Source organism: Sardina pilchardus, chromosome 7, assembly GCF_963854185.1.
Source record: "Sardina pilchardus chromosome 7, fSarPil1.1, whole genome shotgun sequence".
NCBI classification, from domain to species: domain Eukaryota; kingdom Metazoa; phylum Chordata; class Actinopteri; order Clupeiformes; family Clupeidae; genus Sardina; species Sardina pilchardus.
In genome coordinates, this window is record NC_085000.1 from 25,102,686 (window position 1) to 25,121,278 (window position 18,593).

The window sequence follows — 18,593 nt, forward strand, 5'->3', positions numbered from 1 at the left end:
AAAACAAAGCTGACGTTAGTCAGTGTCTCCAGCTGGCAGAATAAGGGGCCACTCTGTACAATTAGATTGTTTTGTCTGTGTCATTGTAGCACACAGGTGATAGCGAAATAAAGTAGATCAACAACAACTTAATTAAGTAGATCAACAACAGCTTAATTGAACCATTACGGATATAGGAATCATTTGTCTAAATTTATTATATTATTAGTGTGTATTATACTTACAGGAGTAATAGTACTGTTCACATTACTGTCTGTGCTCCACTCAGTAGAATGTTAATAAAATATGCTAAATGTATTGACTTTATTAGCCTATAGTGTATAGTTAAACCTTCAGAGTTGTTTAATTTTTTATATATTATCAGTGTGTATTATACAGGAATAATAGTACTGTTCACATTACTGTCTGTATTGACTTTATTACAGCTAGTGTATAGTTAAACCTTCAGAGTTAATACAAATGAAACATGGTTATAACCAGTGTAAAAATAAGCAGATTGGCATATGTTGTATTTGACTGGACCTGGATCTGCCATGTCTGCAGATCCAATATCTAATATTTGTAATGGTAGCTTTAGAGGTGTGAATAAAATAGACTATAAGCAAATTCTGACTTTCCTAATTAAATGATAAGGCCTATAATCAGAGAAATCAATGTCGAAACCTGGCCACTCTGGTTATTGCTTTGACTAGACTAGAAGGTTTTGAAAAGACAACATGGTAAGCAGGAATAAGCTTCAAAAGCAACTTTATTCAATGCAAACATGATGACAATGTGAGCACAGTAACACATTATGCTCTACAGGCTTCAAGCCACAAAATGACAACTTTTTTGGCCTCTTTCACATTTTAATAGTAATTACAAAACCAAGGAAAAATACTTACAAATAGTTTTACAATAGTCTATCTACAGAGTAAAAAAAGCAAATATTTAAAACAGAGCCACCATCGCCTGTATCTTCCGGAGATGGCATCTGGGGGTTGACGGATGGGTAAGGTTAGGAGTACCAAGGGTCAAGCTTGGGGATCAGGGTGAACTGGCAAGAACAGGAGCAGGGTGTGTTAGGAGTTCCGGCCCGGGTGGTGTGGGGAGGGGTAGGGGTGGTGGTGTTTGGGTGGTGGGCTCACGGGGAGGGGGAAGTTCCTGCCTCCGCCTTCCCAGAGTCGCTGGTCTCGCTGGTCTGCCTCTTCAGCACCATCTCCCTGGCTATGCAGGTCACCTGCCCATTGGATACGGTGTAGGTCCCGTTCCTGTACACCATCAAGGAAAGACAAATGATCTATTAACTTGCATTACACTGTTGTTACATACAGTAGTAACTACCACTAGAGTCATGGTATTATCTGGCTGGCACCCTTTCAACATTCATTTTAGACTAGAGTCAGGCTCTCTAGAGGTTTCCATAGTATTTACGTGTTGACTTACATCTTTGAGTCGACAGCGTTGGGCATTCCAGGCTGGCCCTTTGCAAAGAAGAAGGAAGACCACCAGTGGCCTGAGTCCTGCCTGGTTACACCTGAAACAAGAAATGCAAATAAGTTAACGTACAGAAACTTTAGTAAAATCAAAATGGTAGTGCGCTAATTAGAAATCCATAATTTCAGTAGTCTGTATACTTTCAGTAATATGTAGCTTAGCATTGACTTTGCTGTCACTCTTACCTGGTGGGTGAGGAATGACCTCCCCTGAATACTCCGAACTGCTACAGGAACTGTTGCTAGATGTTGATCCTATGCGCCCTGTGAAAATGTATGAAAAATATGCATGAGAATGTGTACAAATTCAGTCTTAATAATATCTGTAACTCAATCCCATTATAATGTCACTTCTAGATATTACAGGGTAATCAAAATGATGTGAAGTAACGGATAACTGTTGCTGACTCATACTCACTACGGTAGTAGTCATGGGTGGCGATGAGAGATCCGCTGGATGGAATTGCTGCCATTTTTTCTGCAACTTTTACGTCAACCTCGCAAAGATGGAAAGCTGTAGGCAAAAATAGAGTGACCCACATCAGTGTTGGGAAATGACAGCAAAGAGATACAGACATGAGGTAACGGCTAGACATTTGAAGTCTTTCAGGCAGACAAGGAAAGGTTGCAACAGCGTTGAAACTCACGTCAGAGGATATAAGACTTTAACATGAGTTTTATTTGCAGTAGGCTAATTTAATCAGTCTTCAGAGCAGGGATAATGCAAAGCTTTATTGATTCATCATCACTAGAGCAGACTGGCATTAACAAGGCTTCTATCAACATTCTTTCAGCTTTGTAGGTAAGAAAAGGATTACAGCACAGAGTTGTATCTCTTTTGTAAGGAGCCACCATATCAGGTTAGTCTGCAACATTCAAGAGTTGGAGGCCCTTGAGAGGATGGGGTTTTGTGAATGCTTTAAGGGCACCGGGCCGCTATGGCCTCTGCCTTCTCCACATTCCTACAGAACCTGAGTTCTAGTTTTATGTGCAGACAGCTGGAGCAGGAGAAGGATTCTATTTTCCCTTCAGACTTCTGCCAACAGCTTAGGAGCCAGTTACTGCCAGGGCATGGGTGCGTGGGTGCGTGCGTGCGTGTGTGCGTGCACATGCATGCACAAGCTCCTATCATTAGGTACAGTATAGGCCTATTGAGCAAAACCAACTACTGTGCATAATACATTGCAGTATGAACCACCCCTACATGACAAGAGTATTTGGGGCTCCAACAATACCCTTGACATTTTACAAGCATTAACAGTAAAGACAATTTCATGATAAGTATAAATATCCCTCAAGGCACAAATTCTCCAAAGCCGTCTACTTCAGAAACAGTGGCTTCCATTTTTTTCCCCCATCAATTTTCCCCGTGCCTTTTCAATTGAATTGGGAAAATGTAGTGAGTGCTTTTGCATGGCCAATTGTCATTGAGGAGAGGGACAGGAAAGCGCCGGTGTCATACCAGATTGAGGCGGACTTTTAATACCGTGCGCGCGGGAAGGCTAATACCCGTTTGTGCCACATAGCGCACCTCTCAGGGATAAACCGACAGCTCTCACATCTACAGGGAAGTAGCATGCGCATGAAAGCCAAACCGCCTTAAAACAGCTAGATATCACACTGCCCACAGTTGGCTGGAAGGGGCGCACTTTCGCACGTGCCACGAACATTAAAAGTCGTTGGCACAACTGGGCACACACGTGACGCTTGCGAAGCAGAGACGGTACCTGTGATGCCAAGGAGGACGAGACGACGGCAGTTGACACAAGCAGGCATACTGAGGCCATGATTGCATTCGGATGCTTACCTCACAACAACCTTTTTCTGGTAGAGAACGTGTCAATTAACCTTGATATACTTCTTCGTCTAATGATATTCATACTATGATAAAGAACTGAAAAAGAACAAGAGAAAGAAAACAACGCGTATCTTAGTTTTAACCGACGAATCTGCTAAGTTGTTATAAAGAAATCACTGAGCTTCAGAATTTAAGAGAACACCTTCTTCACATAGGCCTAAAAAGTGATACGCCAGTATAAACTATAATCTATAATAACAGTACAGTGCATTTTCATGCACTGTAATAATTACAATAGCCTAGTGATATACGTAAATGCACGGTTCCTTCTTTAGCGATTTGCTTGTCTGTCTCAGTAGGCTACTAGATGAAGCTGTCCAGGTAAGGTCCGCACGAAAACATTTATGGAAAGACCTCTTATTACATTTGTGTAGGCCAGTGCTATGCCCCATAAACAAAGACCTATTGACAACAATTGGTTCTTATAATAACTTTAGCATGGTCCTGCAGGTCCATGCACACGCCAATATTCTAGTAGCCCACACTTGACTCAAATATCTTCCTTACCTTTTAAATGTGGTGAGCGATGATGTGGAAGGAACACCAATTGCGATTCAGGATGACGGTCGGTAGATGAGGCGAGTAAACGCTAAGCGACAGGGCCCATTTGATGAGTTTGTCAGGTGAGACCCGTTAGGTCCTTGTTTAGCTTCAGCCACAAGTTTGACATGGTACAGTGGGATGAACCACTTTATAGCTTAGGTTAACATGACGTCAAGCTACGATCCGCCTCCTGGGAGGCGCTAGGACTAGACAGGCACTGTCGTGTCAGCTTCCATGCACGAAGCTGTTGCCAAACGTGAGGAATGCAGCCAGCTGTCGCTCTGTGTAGGGAGAAAATTCAAGGACAGAGAGAAGCACGTAAACAACCTTTGCATGCAGCCCATGCGTGTTTGACAACATTGTGTCCGAGGCCACTGCTGGGCTGGGCAGGGCTATTTTCATTACCATTCTAAATTGATGGTAGCCTAACCTTTTTATTCATCATGGTTGTGATGAATGGGACTCATTTTCTCAATAAAACATGACCTTAAAGCACTACGAAATACATGGAATATATTTTTGTGTTCTTCGTCACTATGCACATCCCTGGTGGTCTAGTGGTTAGGATTCGGCGCTCTCACCGCCGCGGCCCGGGTTCGATTCCCGGTCAGGGAAGGGTTGTTTTGGTATCGTCCTGTTTAACAACATTGAATATACTTGTGTAAATTGTGTGATGTGTTGGAAATTTGTAAAGAAAGTAAAACGCACATTAAAAAGCTAGAAACAGCGGCACTGTAGCGCAATACATCTCCATTAGCAACAGGCTGCGTAACAACGTTGAAACAGCCAGTGGAACCTTATCGCCACCTATTGACACTTTAAAAAGATCTGTTCTGACTAACACAACTTTGACATAAAAAAAACCTCCCTAATAATTAGGCATATTCTAAATCCGCTTAAATGAGTCACTATACTTTTGTTGTGAAAAGTAATACCACAAAGACACAGGATACTGTTTTCTATCCTTTATTGAAGTCACCAAAAGCCAAAAAGCAATAAATATCCATTGTAACTTGAGTCAAAGTACTGTCAAAAATTAATATGTATACTAGTACTATCATCATTAAAATGTGATCCCCATGGTCATTGATTATGACACAACCCACCGACCTTACATCAGACACTTGACCTGTTTAACTGAGTGATTATGCAAAGTGTAGTTCCCACAAACGCTCCCAAGGCCGCTATTGTAATGTGTATTTCAACTATTCCTTAAAGTTTTGACTGAGAGGTAACGTCACTTTTTTCCCTGACAACAGTCTGATACAGCTTCTCCATAATAACAGAAAAGTCCATCTACACTGAGAAACAAGTTTTAACATAAATTCTGGCAAACATGATCTTGCCACCTTCAAAAGAAAAGAAAAGCCCTATGTGCATTTAGACATTTAAGTCACTGTGACTAGGTTTTTGCATAGAATAATAAACCATCCTGCTCTTCTGACATCACAGTGGGAGCTTCATGCACAGATTTTAAATGAGTGTAAAACAAATTGTTAAATGAGCCCTGTAGCAGCTTCCAAACAATGTAGTAATCACTAGTGTTTTTAAAGAACATTTGGTTCAAGACCACAAAGTGGCTTGCAAACTACACATAGCCCTTTTTACTGTCAAGCAATCCAAGTCATAAATGAGACACTGTACATTCAAGATAAACAAGTAACACTGTCTACAGGGGCTACAAATGTCGATTGCTGCGGCAGGTCAGTTGTAAGTGTGTAAGCAGTCTGGTCGTTTTAAAATGCCCTTGAAGACTGATCCTGGTATTCCAGATATTCCAGCAATTATATCCTTCAAAACAGTCTGAGGTCGGTACAAAGTCTAATAACATTCATCACTAAACATACAAGCCAAAAAGCAGACAGGGTAGATTGTAAAACTACATATATAAGAAGGGCCAATGTTCCTTTCCTAATATAAACGGAAACACAAACTGATACTAAATGTGAGTAAATGCCAGACTAACTCCAATGTTAATTTGCGGTTAAACAACCAGAATTCAGATTTCTTTCACAGAATATTCTTGTGACTGACAAAGAGGGTCATCCAGGATGTTCTTGGATTATTTTAGACATTAGGTTTGGACAACATATTTGAACTTCTGCTGCAAAATCTTAGCGTAGATTTCATATCATTAAGGCGGTGCAGCATTAAAAGTGAACTGTACAGAAATAAACAAAAAATAAATATATCTCTAAAGATGAGTTTATCCAAGACTCTAGAGATCTAGAGTTCAGTTGTGCTTGTCCCTTTTCCGTACACACATTTATTTGTACATTCACAACAGCTGGTTTAAGGAGTGCAGTTAAGAGGTTATCGAGGGGTGTTTTCACTGGAGGGCTTGATACCATCAGAGATCCTTCACCATGTCACCGGGCACAGGCTAGCTTTTTCTTTATCAGGAGTGAGAGAGAGCTGGGTCCTGGTTACTTCTGTGGAATGACAGAACAAACATTTACAGGAAATAAGCAAACAGTTCCTGGGTGGCTAGCGTACAACATGCCCTATATACTGTAGCTGTACGCCCCCCAAAACATCACAGTTTTTGAAAGACGAATTGCTGTACAGTATGCTTTTCCTCGTAATGTGTTTTTTTTTTTTTTTGTCAAGAAAAGCAAAAAGCAAGACATGGCAAACACTCTGGAATCCAATTCATGTCCAACTATTAAATTCTGACAGAAATGTGTCCCATGAGCACAGGAACGCTGATAACATTTTCTTTCCACTGGTGTTGTTGAAGAATGGCGTTAATGCACTGATAACAATCCAAATATGCCAATAGCAAGGTCATACACCACTAGGCAAGCTGTGGTGTATTAGAAGTAGAGGGGTAAATCGAAGACATGGCCAAGCTGAAGCAAGTCAGAGAAGACAGAGATAAGAAAGGCATCTCACCCTCAGGCTTCCCACCCGTTCCTCAAAGGACCTGAACGAGGGTGAGCTCCTGCGAAGAGCAAAGGGCGCACGTATGACAACTCTCTCTGTTTCTTTGGCAGTTACAGACACAGGCTAACAAACTAGCGCAGCCTTTCTTCAAATCAGACTGAACATCACATTCTCACTTTTCTCTACAGAATACAGTGTACGTGTAAATATATTACAAACTCATTAATTGCCCTAATAAATCTAGCAAAGAGCCTGTAATATGACAACATATAGTATAGTATAGAGCGATATAGTATAGTTCATAGTTTACTTCTGTTGTGAGTCTAAGTGAGATACTGTATGTTGTACAGGCAGTTGTGCGCACGGGTGATAGTGTTGTACGATAATGCTTTACCTCATCGATGGCATACTTAAGGAGTGATGCACGGAGTAACCAAGTCTTCAGTGCGGAGGAAGGCAGACAGAGGCAGCGTTAAGGCAAGCAGACGAGGTTAGAGCCCACAGGCACAGACAGTGGAAGACAGAGAGAGCAGAAGCCATGCAGCACATTCAGATCAATCAACAAAGCCTGACGAATCCCAATTCCCAATGTGAGGAAGAAGGCGTTAAGTTATGTTTAAAGCATTTGAAAGCATGGAAACAACTTCTGAGTGCATACTTTAGAGGAAAAGAGTTTTAGGGGTGTAATAAACCGCTGGAGTCTGTCTTTATGGGAGGTCCCACCGGCACTGTGGCAGGAGTAAGAAACATTATGCAATTCAGATCGATTTGGGCTTCCTCTCTCTTCAATGGGGACCGTCTCAAAAAGTTCAGCACAGTCAAGGTTCTATCTCCTTGCTACTGTGAACCATTTTTGTGTTAGCTACAGCAAGAGATGCATGGATAAAACCCCATGGAAGCACACAAAACTGTGCGGTTGAACTATCAGTATCGCCTGATAAACACCATCAAAAAAATGACCAAATGTGGTGGCCTGGTAAGCGAGAGATACAGTGGGTGGACAGTATGCACATATCAAAAATACCAATGAGCGACTAATGATCAGCTAACTAACAACAAATGAGAATGGAACACTGGGTGGCTGACTCCATTTTCTGTTTATGACCTCAAATCATGAACTTCAGGAAAAACTTGAAGCACAAATAGTGCACCACAACCCAGTAAAAGGCGAGTCACTATCGTTAGAAAGTATATCTTTGGTTAGACCAAACTAATTCACCAAGTTAATCCCTAATGACTGCACTGTGAGACAGACCCCTTGTGTAGAATGTACAGTTTCATAATGGCCACAGACAGACCACAGACCACACAATACAGATTCTTAAATACCATGCAACAAGTACTTCAGATCCAGTCTACAAAGATACAACAGTGTATTCCTAACAGTGGATTTGGTCAAACTCAACTAAACCCCTGTATTGTTTGCTGAACCGCCACACTGTCTTACCTAGGGGTGTTATTAAATGGCAGAGCCCTGGAGAGCCATCAGGCAGCATTAAAGGAAGGAAACATGGCAGTGAGTGAGAAAGAACATTTGTCACAAGGTTAAATGAAGACAAACAATGACACACACATACACACACGGGGACACACATGTGGACATGTGGGGTTGCCTGGGAGAGCAGAGGCAAACACACAACTGGTTCTGGAACACTGTGTATTAAGCCTAGCGTCATTGCATAAGCCTTAGTGCTCTTATAGTAGTGCTCACAATCCTCTCAGTGAACCAAAACAGAGATGCATAATAGAGCTGTGTGTTTGGTATTCTACTTCAATAAGAAGTGCCATATTTAGTTTATTTTCTCTCTTCATAGTAACAGTCTCTATCAGTTAAGTTTACTGTCTGAAGAGTTGAAGGACACGGAGCTGGACTGACCTACCAAAGCAGACAGGTCAAGGTGACATAATTCCCCACAATTCATCATTTATGTCATGTTAGAACATCATGTGTCATCTCCCCCAGACAAACCTAACTCACAGGCAAGATTCAGCGCCTTTGTGTCAAAGACAATATTATGATAATCAGAGCTTTCTTTAGCTTCACTAGCTTTCTTATCTTTAACAGTCCTGATAACTGTAATAGCTGTCTTTTTTTGTTACTGATCGCAGTCTTTGAAGATGATTAGTCATGAAACTGATATTGATTGTATCCAGGTAAACAAACCAATTTAGCAACATAAAAAAATCGTTTGGAAGGCTATACCCCCACCTCCTGGTTAGCAGAGCTCAATCACAGAGAACAGCACACACAGACATTAGTAGTATTAGGAGTACATCGGAGATTATAGCCTCTATAAAAAAATTACTTCATTAATATGCAGAGCCCATGACCCAAGGTGGAAAAGCGGTGACATTTGGAAAGACTGAGCGTTTAGATATGCTGAAGTCTCACCTCATGGTCCCAATTCTCTGGCTGATGGCTGCGCCCATGCTGGAAAAGGCTGCGGAGGTCACCTGGCCTGCCTGGGAGAGAGTCTCCTGGGTCTTCTTATACCTGCACAGTGGGAAACCACAGCGGCCAGACGCCAAGCAGGGGAGGCAGAAGACGAGGGGGATGAGGTGCACAGAGAAAGAGAGGGAGGAGAAACCAAGAGGGGAAAAAAAGACACAAACTTGATTTGTTTCTGTGAAGACTCGTAGCATTTTTTTTTTAAGTGTGACAGTGGTGTCTGCATCACAGTCAGTAGCGTTTTGTCCCATTCTGTATGAGGGAGTTGTGGTAGAATATCATAGTTGAAAATAACCTATGAAAGGCCTGTTTCATTCTAAATGAGTTGGGTTTGCACTTTGCACGACAGCTTCAGAACAGCTTGATTTTCATTGTAGTGCCCACATTAACAGGCAAGCTGTTCATGAAAATCTGTAAAGATCCATCCAGTGTGATACAGGCCTTAGGATAGAGGAACTTTTGTTGGCTCTCCTCTCGTACATTTGTACACATACTGTAACACAGGTGTTCACAGACGCTTTCTGTACACTGGTGTTCAATAACATCCTTATCAGAGAGCAGACAGAAAGGGAGAGGGTTAATGTGTTACCAAGAGGGGGAAAGTTGGGTTTCCAAGAAATCACATACTTTGTTTTGACATACTCTGCAAGAGCAACTTCTGAAACAACAGATCACCAAACCATCATCTTGGCAATACTGAGTAAAATCTAATTCTCTCATCACTGACAAAAAAGCAAATGTTTCAAAAGCCTAAACATTCAACTGAATTAACTAATCACTTTCCTCAATGACTCCTGAATGAATCACCCTCAGTCACACAAACAAAGCACTCATCTTCCCTCCCTGCGGTCCAAACACACATGGGTATCTTGCCCACGATGGGCTTAGTGGTTATAAATAAAGTACAGCACTTTGAGACTGCACAGCTTCAGTGAAAGTTGTAAACAGGCATGTGTAGACACACACTCACTAGAATCCTGCTTAGAACTTTTTTAGCATGGACTTCCCTGTCTCTGTGTGTGTGTGTGTGTGTGTGTGTGTGTGTTCCCTCCCTGGATACAGTTACGGTCTCCACGCTAATGTCATTACCTGTGTGCCTGGGCTATGCTAATCACAGTGCCCTGATCCAGGTTAACCTGCCAATCCAATCAGCTGTTCCCTCACTCTGTGCTCTCCCATGTGAGAGGAGGGAGGAGTGGTGCCACCATCAGGCCACCCCAGCTACCCATCCCGTCAGTCCTGTCCTCCCAGCCTGCCCTCCACAAGCCCTCTTGCGCTCACTCGAGTTACCCCAGTGGCTGAACACACCCAGCCCAGTAGGGAGCGGGGCAGGGGGGGGGCCTCGGGTTTCAGGTGGAGGGAACCGGTGTTCTCCCCTGTGCTGTACTAGAAAGCACATGCTAAGAAGCATGTAGGGGGATTAGGCATTTATGGCTCCTCGAGGGCAGAAGACTCACACACAGACTTAGTCATGAAGAGACTCGTTGCACAAACAGAGAGTTTCTCTGTGATCACATGGGCAAGCTCAGACGGGGGCAATCACAATGTCAAATAATATGTGTAGCTGATTTTGCTCAGAAGGTGCAATTGGATGATAACTTGGATGGTTATATCCTCCCTCCCTTTCTTTGCTTTTCTTTTCTTCTTCAATATTTCCTCATCTAAGGCCTATTATGCCAATTTCACTGCTCTGCCAAGCACACAAAGCCTGATACACCTGCCTCTAATTTCTTTAATTTCTAAGGTGAAACGCATGGGATCTGAGCATCTTGGACAGCGCTATATAAAATGTATGATCTATTATTATTATTAGTAGTAGTAGTGGTAGTAGTATTAGTAGTAGTAGTAGTATTAGTAGTAGTAGTAGTAGTATTATTAGTAGAGTTAGACACAGGAATAGTTCAGGTCCATTGTTTCAAGTTCTGACATTCAATATGCTAAAGTACAGGTCTCTTTACTAATGCACTAATTCAAAACCATCAGTACACCTACTAGTAATGTCAAAAACAAGTACAGTATAATTAAACTAATAGGGTTTATACTCAAAGAGAAGGTTAGCCTCAGATCTGAAACTAGTTCCTAGCTGCTGTAGTGTAGCCCTTTTCTGTTAGCATGTTAACCTCCACCCAAATGATGGCAGGGGAAATGAGAAGAACTCTAAACTAATACTGAAATAAAAACAACAACTAGCAGACAGATGAATCAAAACTCACGCGTCAGATCGGCTTATGTCGTCCAGAGTGGCAGAGGCTGTAAGGTAACTACAGACACACACAGATAGCACATTACAAGAGAAATGTCCTCCCACAAACACAGGCAGGGAATGGGTGTATGGACATAAACATTTACATGGGATTGTGGGAGGATAGAGAGAGGAAATCCTTGTTATGCTCTCTTATGTGTGCAATTCACTGTGCTAAACTGATACTACAGTACATACAGCATGACAAGGGAGAGCTACTGGAACAAAATAATGACTTCCCTTCCCTGGACAATTGCAAACTTGAGCTACTAATACATATATGCTGGCGTCAAGACGAAATATTATTCATGAGAGCAGGGCGAGCAAGCATGGATGGTGGCGCATAAATATTTTTGAGCCAATTAGGGGGAAAGATGGCAAAGGACTTTTCGTTCACTGTCCTGTGTGATGCACCATTATTCAAAATCCCATCATGCAAAAGTCTGTGCTTGCTCATAAAAGAGAGGTCTAGAGGGATATTAAGAATTGAAATACATAATTTCACTACTAAATCTTTTATAAATAGGACAGCTGGAGGAAAGTTTGTTGAATGCCATCAGTCAGCTAACATCTGTTCAGCACCTTGAAACAAGTTCAGCAGACAGCCAGCCTGATTGGTCAGGGGCATGATGTCAAGCCAGCAACACTTGAATTATTCTTGAATTTCCCCTTGGGGATCAATAAAGTATCAATCTATCATCTATCTATCTGGTGCCATTCTTAGGACAAGATTGGCTCAGATCTGACCATTGTCACCACACTCTCTTTCCACAGCACACTCATTATGTTTAAACAGTCGTCTGTGTTCTGGCCATGTGATGTGTGTGTATCCAAGGAGGAGGATCTTGACAAACTTAGTAGACCAGTTCCCGCACATGGTTTATCCTGTGTATCTTAATTGCAGCAGATGCAATGGTAACAGCCTGCTCACATTACATCACTCTGACATGCATGTGTCCAAGTGGCTCTACTCTGCTAAAGGAACGTCTGATCTAAGCCAACTTTAAACATTAGGGGGAAACGATACACGAATGAATTTAGCCAGCTAAATCTTTCTTTAATAGCAAATATTGGTAAATGTCCCTGTCCACATATTTTGGATGCATTAAATAATGGAATAGTACATTAGAAATACACAGGAACGGACTCCATGAACCAGACAGCAGTTAGGCGTTCAGTTGACTGTCCAGATTCACCAGAGTCTTTGTTTTAAGGGTGTGTCATGCAAGACAATACTGATGGTGGTAAACTGAGAATCTGTTGTAACTGAAAAGTCAGGTACTGTACACCAGCTGACTGCTGCTCTGTGCTTCAAGTGCTGCTGCTCTATATCAAGGGTTCTCAACCTTTTTGGGTCGAAGGCACACCAAAGGGCAAACTGAAACACCAAAGCACACCAACTTATGGTTACTGATTATAAATTATGTGACGTAGGCACAATAGGTATATGCTCGCACATCATGCTGACTGAGCTTTTTGATTAAGAAGTTGTGTCATGGATACATTTTAAAAAAAAAAACGTCATGAGCCTGTATGAAAACACGTTGGGCTCCTCAAAATTCCTTGGCATACTAGTTGAGAACCAATGCTCTATATAAGCATAGAGCAATGGAATGTGCCATTTCTGCTTTTGGCATATTTTACCATAGGCTCACCCTACAATCATTTTTTGTATGAGATTTAGCTGGTCAAATCCAAATAAGCACAAGTTGTGTATGCAACAAACAATAGAGGTCTTAAAGAAACACAGGTTCTGAGAAATACACTTATTTGCTGTCTACCCTAGAGTCAGAGAATTGGACACATAACCTTCTCCTGTCTGCTTAATTTAGCTAAATGCTAGTTATAAGTAAACTGATCTAACCAATTTCCAGTGAATGATGCTAAACTAGGCTAACGGTGTAAGACTGGATTATTGAATGCACAGAGAAGAGAAGGATATGGATCATCTTATCTGAGTCTGGGGTAGATGGCAAATAATATGATTTCCCAAAAAGTTGAGGTGGTCCTTTAAGAAAAGGGAGCTAAGCTGAAGTTAAAAGAAACGAAAATGGTGACTCACACATTTGAGTGGGTAATGCTTTCATTCCACTGTCCAAGTTTCTCTTTGGTTTGCACATAGCTAGAAATAAAAACCAAAACTACTTATTCTACAACTATGGTGGATATGGGAATTATTTTGTCTCTTAATTGCATCAGTTAACCAATTTAGAATTTATTTCTGATAATTTGAGAAACCTAAAAGATTGACCTTCCTAAAACCAGCCTCTCAATTGCCATGTACAATTGTTAACTTAAACTTGGTGTACAGCATGTTTGATGATATGTGACTTTACAAAGACAAATACAGTATACATAATAAAAGCAAGCATGTACTTAAGACATGTGACATAACACATATTCATATGTACATATCCTTAGGAGAGGCAAAGAATACTAGACATTTGTCAAGCAGTATGGACCCTAGACACTCCCCTACTATGGGAGGGACAGATCTGAGAGGAGAAGAACTCACGCATTGGAGGACTGGACATCCTGCCATCCCTTTGAGATGTTCTGTTTGATCTCATTGAGCGGACTGATGCCCAGTTGTCTCTTGATGTCTCCAGCGTGCCTCTCCTTGGCAGCCAACACCTGCCTTAAAGTCTGGATCTCATCCTCCACCTGCGACAGAGCAAGAGTGAGCCCCCCACAGTTACCCAAGGTAAGACTAGGCCGCCATCCTTATTTGTAGTGCACCAGCTCATGTCAACTGGAATCACTAGAAACTGTCTGTACAGTCTTTGAACACTGTATAAAAGCGATCCCTCTTAACACATCTGGGAGTCTACAGTATTGACATCCAGTACATACATGTAAACTTTCGCAGGGATGGAAACTACACCATACATCACATCCCATAATATCACCTTAGATAGTTCCACTCTCAACTCATCTGCTTCCTCTTCAGTGAGACCAGGGGGCAGGGTTCCACCCTCCATTGATCCAGTGGCACCCTCCATTGATCCAGCCATCCTGGCACTTCCAAACCCTTTCAACACAGAACATCAATTGTTTTTGGGAACATAGCCTACCATTCACAATCAACTTCAATCAAATCTCAGAGATGAACTGTCTAACAACGCAATTGCAACATCTGTCTATACTGCACCACCTGTTTTTACTTGTATATAACATTGCACTTTCTGTTTTTCTGCATTTCGTTCTTTGTACTTGTACTCTGCACAATGACAATAAAGTTGAACCTAATCTAATCTCATCTAAACAGTGATGACGGTACGCTGGAAGTTGAGCATTAGGCCTCCTTTCACTTTTGAATCACTTGAATTGTAATACATTTTATGTGTAACTTTCCATGCATACCAATAAGACTATTACTCGTTTCAAACCCATTAACGTGAATTGTTTTCCAACCAATATTAAAACGAGTTTGACAGTATATGTCTAACAAGTCAGCGTATTCGGCAGTCATCAAAAACGTACATACATGCCCTATTAAAGAACAGATGCAACAAAATTAATAGATAAAAAAATGCTGACTTCACTCGCTTTAACGTTGACTTGAGAACTAATATCGACTGTTTTTTTTTTTATTATCGAACGAAACCTCACTGCCTGCGTGATTTGAGTGTTTGTGAAGTCATTTTAATGTTAATGTTAATGTTCGACACTGACAACGTGAAAAGACAATAGAGAGTAAAAAATAGGAGAAGACACATGTTAATATTTTTCATTTACAAAGCTTACGTTAACTTACCTAGCAAGCTAACCGCGACAGCAGTCGCAGCAGCACCAGTTGCGTCAGCTACTTTCGAACGTAGCTATTTCGAATTTAGCGATTACTAGCTAACTAACGCGATATTCTAAAAATACTACCATTTAAACCACGACGAAAAGCCAAATAATATTAAACACCAAACGATGTATAACAATATATTGACAATAGATATTATGTTATGCAACGATAAATGTCGGCAAGCCAGCTAGCCAACGTCAAATCAAGTCGGCTAGGCAACTTAACCATAACGTACACATTATACCACCTAAAGTTAGCGAAGTTTCACTACTTTGAAGTCTTACCATTATTAACAGAATCCATACTTAGAGGGGTATCACCGAAACACTTGTCCCGAAGAGAAGGGGCTGTTACCGATTCAGTAAAACTGAAACAAGCCCGTGAATGAATATACAGACCTCACTGGAATGTTTACCTCTAACGTTGCCCGATTCAATTTAGAAAGCTGTCATCACTACGCGCCACTTTTCCGGAACACGATGATGACGTTTTAAAAAAACATCAGGATCTGTCATGGTGTCGGTGGACCTTTACTGATGGCATTTTGAAATGAAATAACAGAAGACATCTAGGAAAGGGTAATTATTCTATCTTTCTCGACAAGATTGCATCAAAAAAGCCGATCATGTTGCGATGGATTCTTGGTGGTCGTGAAGCACAGGGTGTAGTGGAGAAAAACTCCGTGCTGTTCAGTGGGGAAGAACAACCCAGAAACTGTTTCACGGAGCTGCAGGTCTTGAAAGGACACTTTGACATTGTTAGATATGTGGTGCAAATTGATGATATCAGATTTGCATCTGCCGGAGATGATGGTCTGGTGTTGGTGTGGAATGTGGAGACAGGAGAGCGACTGCTGGAGCTGAGAGGGCACACTCAGCAAATCACTGCAATGGTGACATACACCATCTCCCAAGAGGAAGCAACACACACGTTTCTTATCACAGCCTCATCTGACCGATCAGTCAGTCGTTGGGATCCAGACACTGGACATCGTGTTCAGACAGTATCTGACCTACAGTCTTCAATCAAGTGCCTCTTGGTGCTGGAGTGGAACAACATGTGGCTCTCTGGAGGAAATGACTTGTGTGTTTGGAATAAAGGTTTCCAGCTGCTTAGTAAGACCGAACATCACAGCGACACAGGAGTCACTGCCATGGTGGAGCTGCCCAGGAACTATGTAGCAGCTGCAGTCGATAGGGAGATAATCATTTATGAACTCAAGGCTTCATCCACAGGGTCAGATGTGTCAATCACAGCATTCCGACACTTGGCCAACCATCAGGACAGCATCAGAGCCCTTATCAATGTCAGTGATAAGCTATTTGCTAGTGGCTCTCATATGGGTGAACTCATCATATGGGATTCTATTGAATGGACCATTCATGCTGATGAAGTGATTGTTTTGGAGGAATTTCATTACGATGGGCCAGAGATCAGGCTGGGCTCCCAGAAACAGAGTGACATGTCCATCCAGCAACTTGTGTCTGATGGAGAGCTTGTTGTTGCAGCAGTGGGTAGCGCACTTTATGTTTATGATATCCAAAAAAAGTGTGTAGTGGCATACAGAAAGGTGGCCCATGATTCTGACATCTTACACATTAAGCTGCTATCTCCAAGCAAGCTGATATCTTGCTCAGAAGATGGAAATGTGAAGATATGGGAACTTCAGGACCTCCCACTCGCCGCAGAGCCTGCCTCAGCAGGCTTCTTTGGAATGTGGTCCTTCGGCCGGTCCAACAAGCAAGGTCCATCTCCAAAAAAGGTTCTGGAAGACCCAGGCCTCAAGACCCTGGAGTTCATGGGTGATTTAATAGGCCATTCTGGAGCTGTGCAGATGTTTCTGAACTTTGGCAAGAGAGGCTTGGTGACATGCTCCTCTGACCACTTGCTGATCATTTGGAGGGATGGGGAAATGCAGTCCCACTTGCGTAGTCTGGAGCTATTCCAGAAACTAGAAGATAATCAGGGTCTGTATTAAATAGAATTTCACAGACCACAACCAGCTCTCATAGTCTTGACCTTATCAGCATAAATCACTCCCTAGATTAATGTGCGCTCTCTTTGCAAAGAGACAAATTTGGTTAGCCTATGCCATGCATTTTTCATTTCTTTATGGACATATTTTATTATATTATTTGGTTTTACTTGTGTGTTGTATGCAGTGCCATAAATATACAAACATGCAGAAATTAATTTATGAAATGTTGGTAATTGTGATTTGTGCCTGAAGTTCATTTGAATATTGTAAATCAGTCTGATGTTATGGTAAAATATAATGATCGTCTGTATGCATTTTATTAACTGTTGAATCTAGAACTGAGTTGTGTTTAGATGGATTGCATTGTCTTCTCTATTGAATGAATGTTTAAATGAATGTATTAAATCTTATAATCAAAATGGTATTAAAACAATGAGATGCTACAGTCAATTCACATGTATGATTATTCCCCTTTTTATACACTTTCAAACTCACTTGTTATTGATTTCACTATAGGCTACACTGACAAGTGAGTGTTGCATATAACCCTACAAACAGACGTTCATAACAGGACTGGCATACACTATTAAAATGATGAGATTCAATGTTGTCGCAAGCAGTGATCATCAGGATCCAAGGACAATTACTTAGAGATTTAAAAACAAAAATGCAATATCCACAAATAAAGCCATCCAAAACCGCAGGTCAAAATCCCAGTTTTAAGCAGTTCTTGAAATATTTGAAAATATAGCCCTTATGTAAATAAAATGATAAAAGATAACAAAAAAAAAAAAAACACATCAAAAGCAATTATTCTGATGGAGGCCCAATAAGTAGGCCTAATACTCATCTCACTTTTAATATGTGTGGTCCTTGCTTTTAAATTGATGGAGTGGTAGGGAGGTTTATTGTTGTTTTGTTCGTTTCAGACAGACTTGTAGCTCTTGGATCATTCATCTTATTCCTATTCCAGCAACTTACTCTGACTGTTTATGACCTAGCTATGATTTGAAAAACAGTGGGATGATCATGATAAAAAAAAAAAAAACTATTCTGTGTACTAAAAATCATGTATGCTATTGGCAAACAACAAAACAAACTTGATATTCTATGGGTTAGGAGGGGTCCATGCACCCATCTCTCTTATATTTTCCCCACCACTGGGTACTGGTCAGAAAGTGGTCTTTGGGAATGAGTTAATTAGTTAATATTATATTATAACTGATTCCCAATGATGAGTTAATTTCTTAACATATTTTTTCTTCAACTCTGGGACCAGGGCTACAAGAACACATGTCTAGTAGTGGGAGGAGGGTGCTTGTGGACCTCTCCTAGCTAGCCCAGAGACAACAACATCTACAGTATA

At 41.3% G+C, this 18,593-nt stretch overlaps 3 protein-coding genes across 8 annotated transcripts; 1 reads left to right on the forward strand and 2 right to left on the reverse strand.

Annotated features, from left to right (window-relative positions):
* Window positions 1-730: 730 nt before the first annotated feature.
* On the reverse strand, window positions 731-4,007 carry ppdpfa (pancreatic progenitor cell differentiation and proliferation factor a). Of its 2 annotated transcripts, XM_062541465.1 has the most exons (6): window positions 3,841-4,007; window positions 3,283-3,369; window positions 1,894-1,989; window positions 1,662-1,739; window positions 1,426-1,516; window positions 731-1,250 (listed from the first exon to the last, which is right to left on the reverse strand). In XM_062541465.1, exons 3-6 carry the CDS (start codon window positions 1,946-1,948, stop codon window positions 1,124-1,126), a joined length of 351 nt encoding a protein of 116 aa, XP_062397449.1. In that variant the 5' UTR covers window positions 1,949-1,989; window positions 3,283-3,369; window positions 3,841-4,007; the 3' UTR covers window positions 731-1,123. The 2 variants fall into 2 exon arrangements, with proteins under 2 accessions (XP_062397449.1, XP_062397448.1); XM_062541464.1 differs by lacking the exon at window positions 3,283-3,369.
* Window positions 4,008-4,826: 819 nt separating this feature from the next.
* Window positions 4,827-15,694, reverse strand: tpd52l2a (tpd52 like 2a). Of its 5 annotated transcripts, XM_062541467.1 has the most exons (9): window positions 15,534-15,694; window positions 14,363-14,484; window positions 13,969-14,117; window positions 13,516-13,575; window positions 11,425-11,472; window positions 9,155-9,256; window positions 7,157-7,201; window positions 6,772-6,820; window positions 4,827-6,308 (listed from the first exon to the last, which is right to left on the reverse strand). In XM_062541467.1, the coding sequence occupies exons 1-9, from the start codon at window positions 15,550-15,552 to the stop codon at window positions 6,303-6,305; spliced, it is 600 nt and encodes a 199-aa protein (XP_062397451.1). In that variant the 5' UTR covers window positions 15,553-15,694; the 3' UTR covers window positions 4,827-6,302. The 5 variants fall into 5 exon arrangements, with proteins under 5 accessions (XP_062397451.1, XP_062397452.1, XP_062397453.1 ...); XM_062541468.1 differs by lacking the exon at window positions 7,157-7,201 and having other exon boundaries at window positions 15,534-15,693; XM_062541469.1 differs by lacking the exon at window positions 13,516-13,575 and having other exon boundaries at window positions 15,534-15,692.
* A 56-nt stretch (window positions 15,695-15,750) lies between these two features.
* wdr41 (WD repeat domain 41) lies at window positions 15,751-17,672 on the forward strand. The gene has a single exon (XM_062541466.1). The coding sequence runs from the start codon at window positions 15,875-15,877 to the stop codon at window positions 17,225-17,227; it is 1,353 nt and encodes a 450-aa protein (XP_062397450.1). The 5' UTR covers window positions 15,751-15,874; the 3' UTR covers window positions 17,228-17,672.
* Window positions 17,673-18,593: the final 921 nt, after the last annotated feature.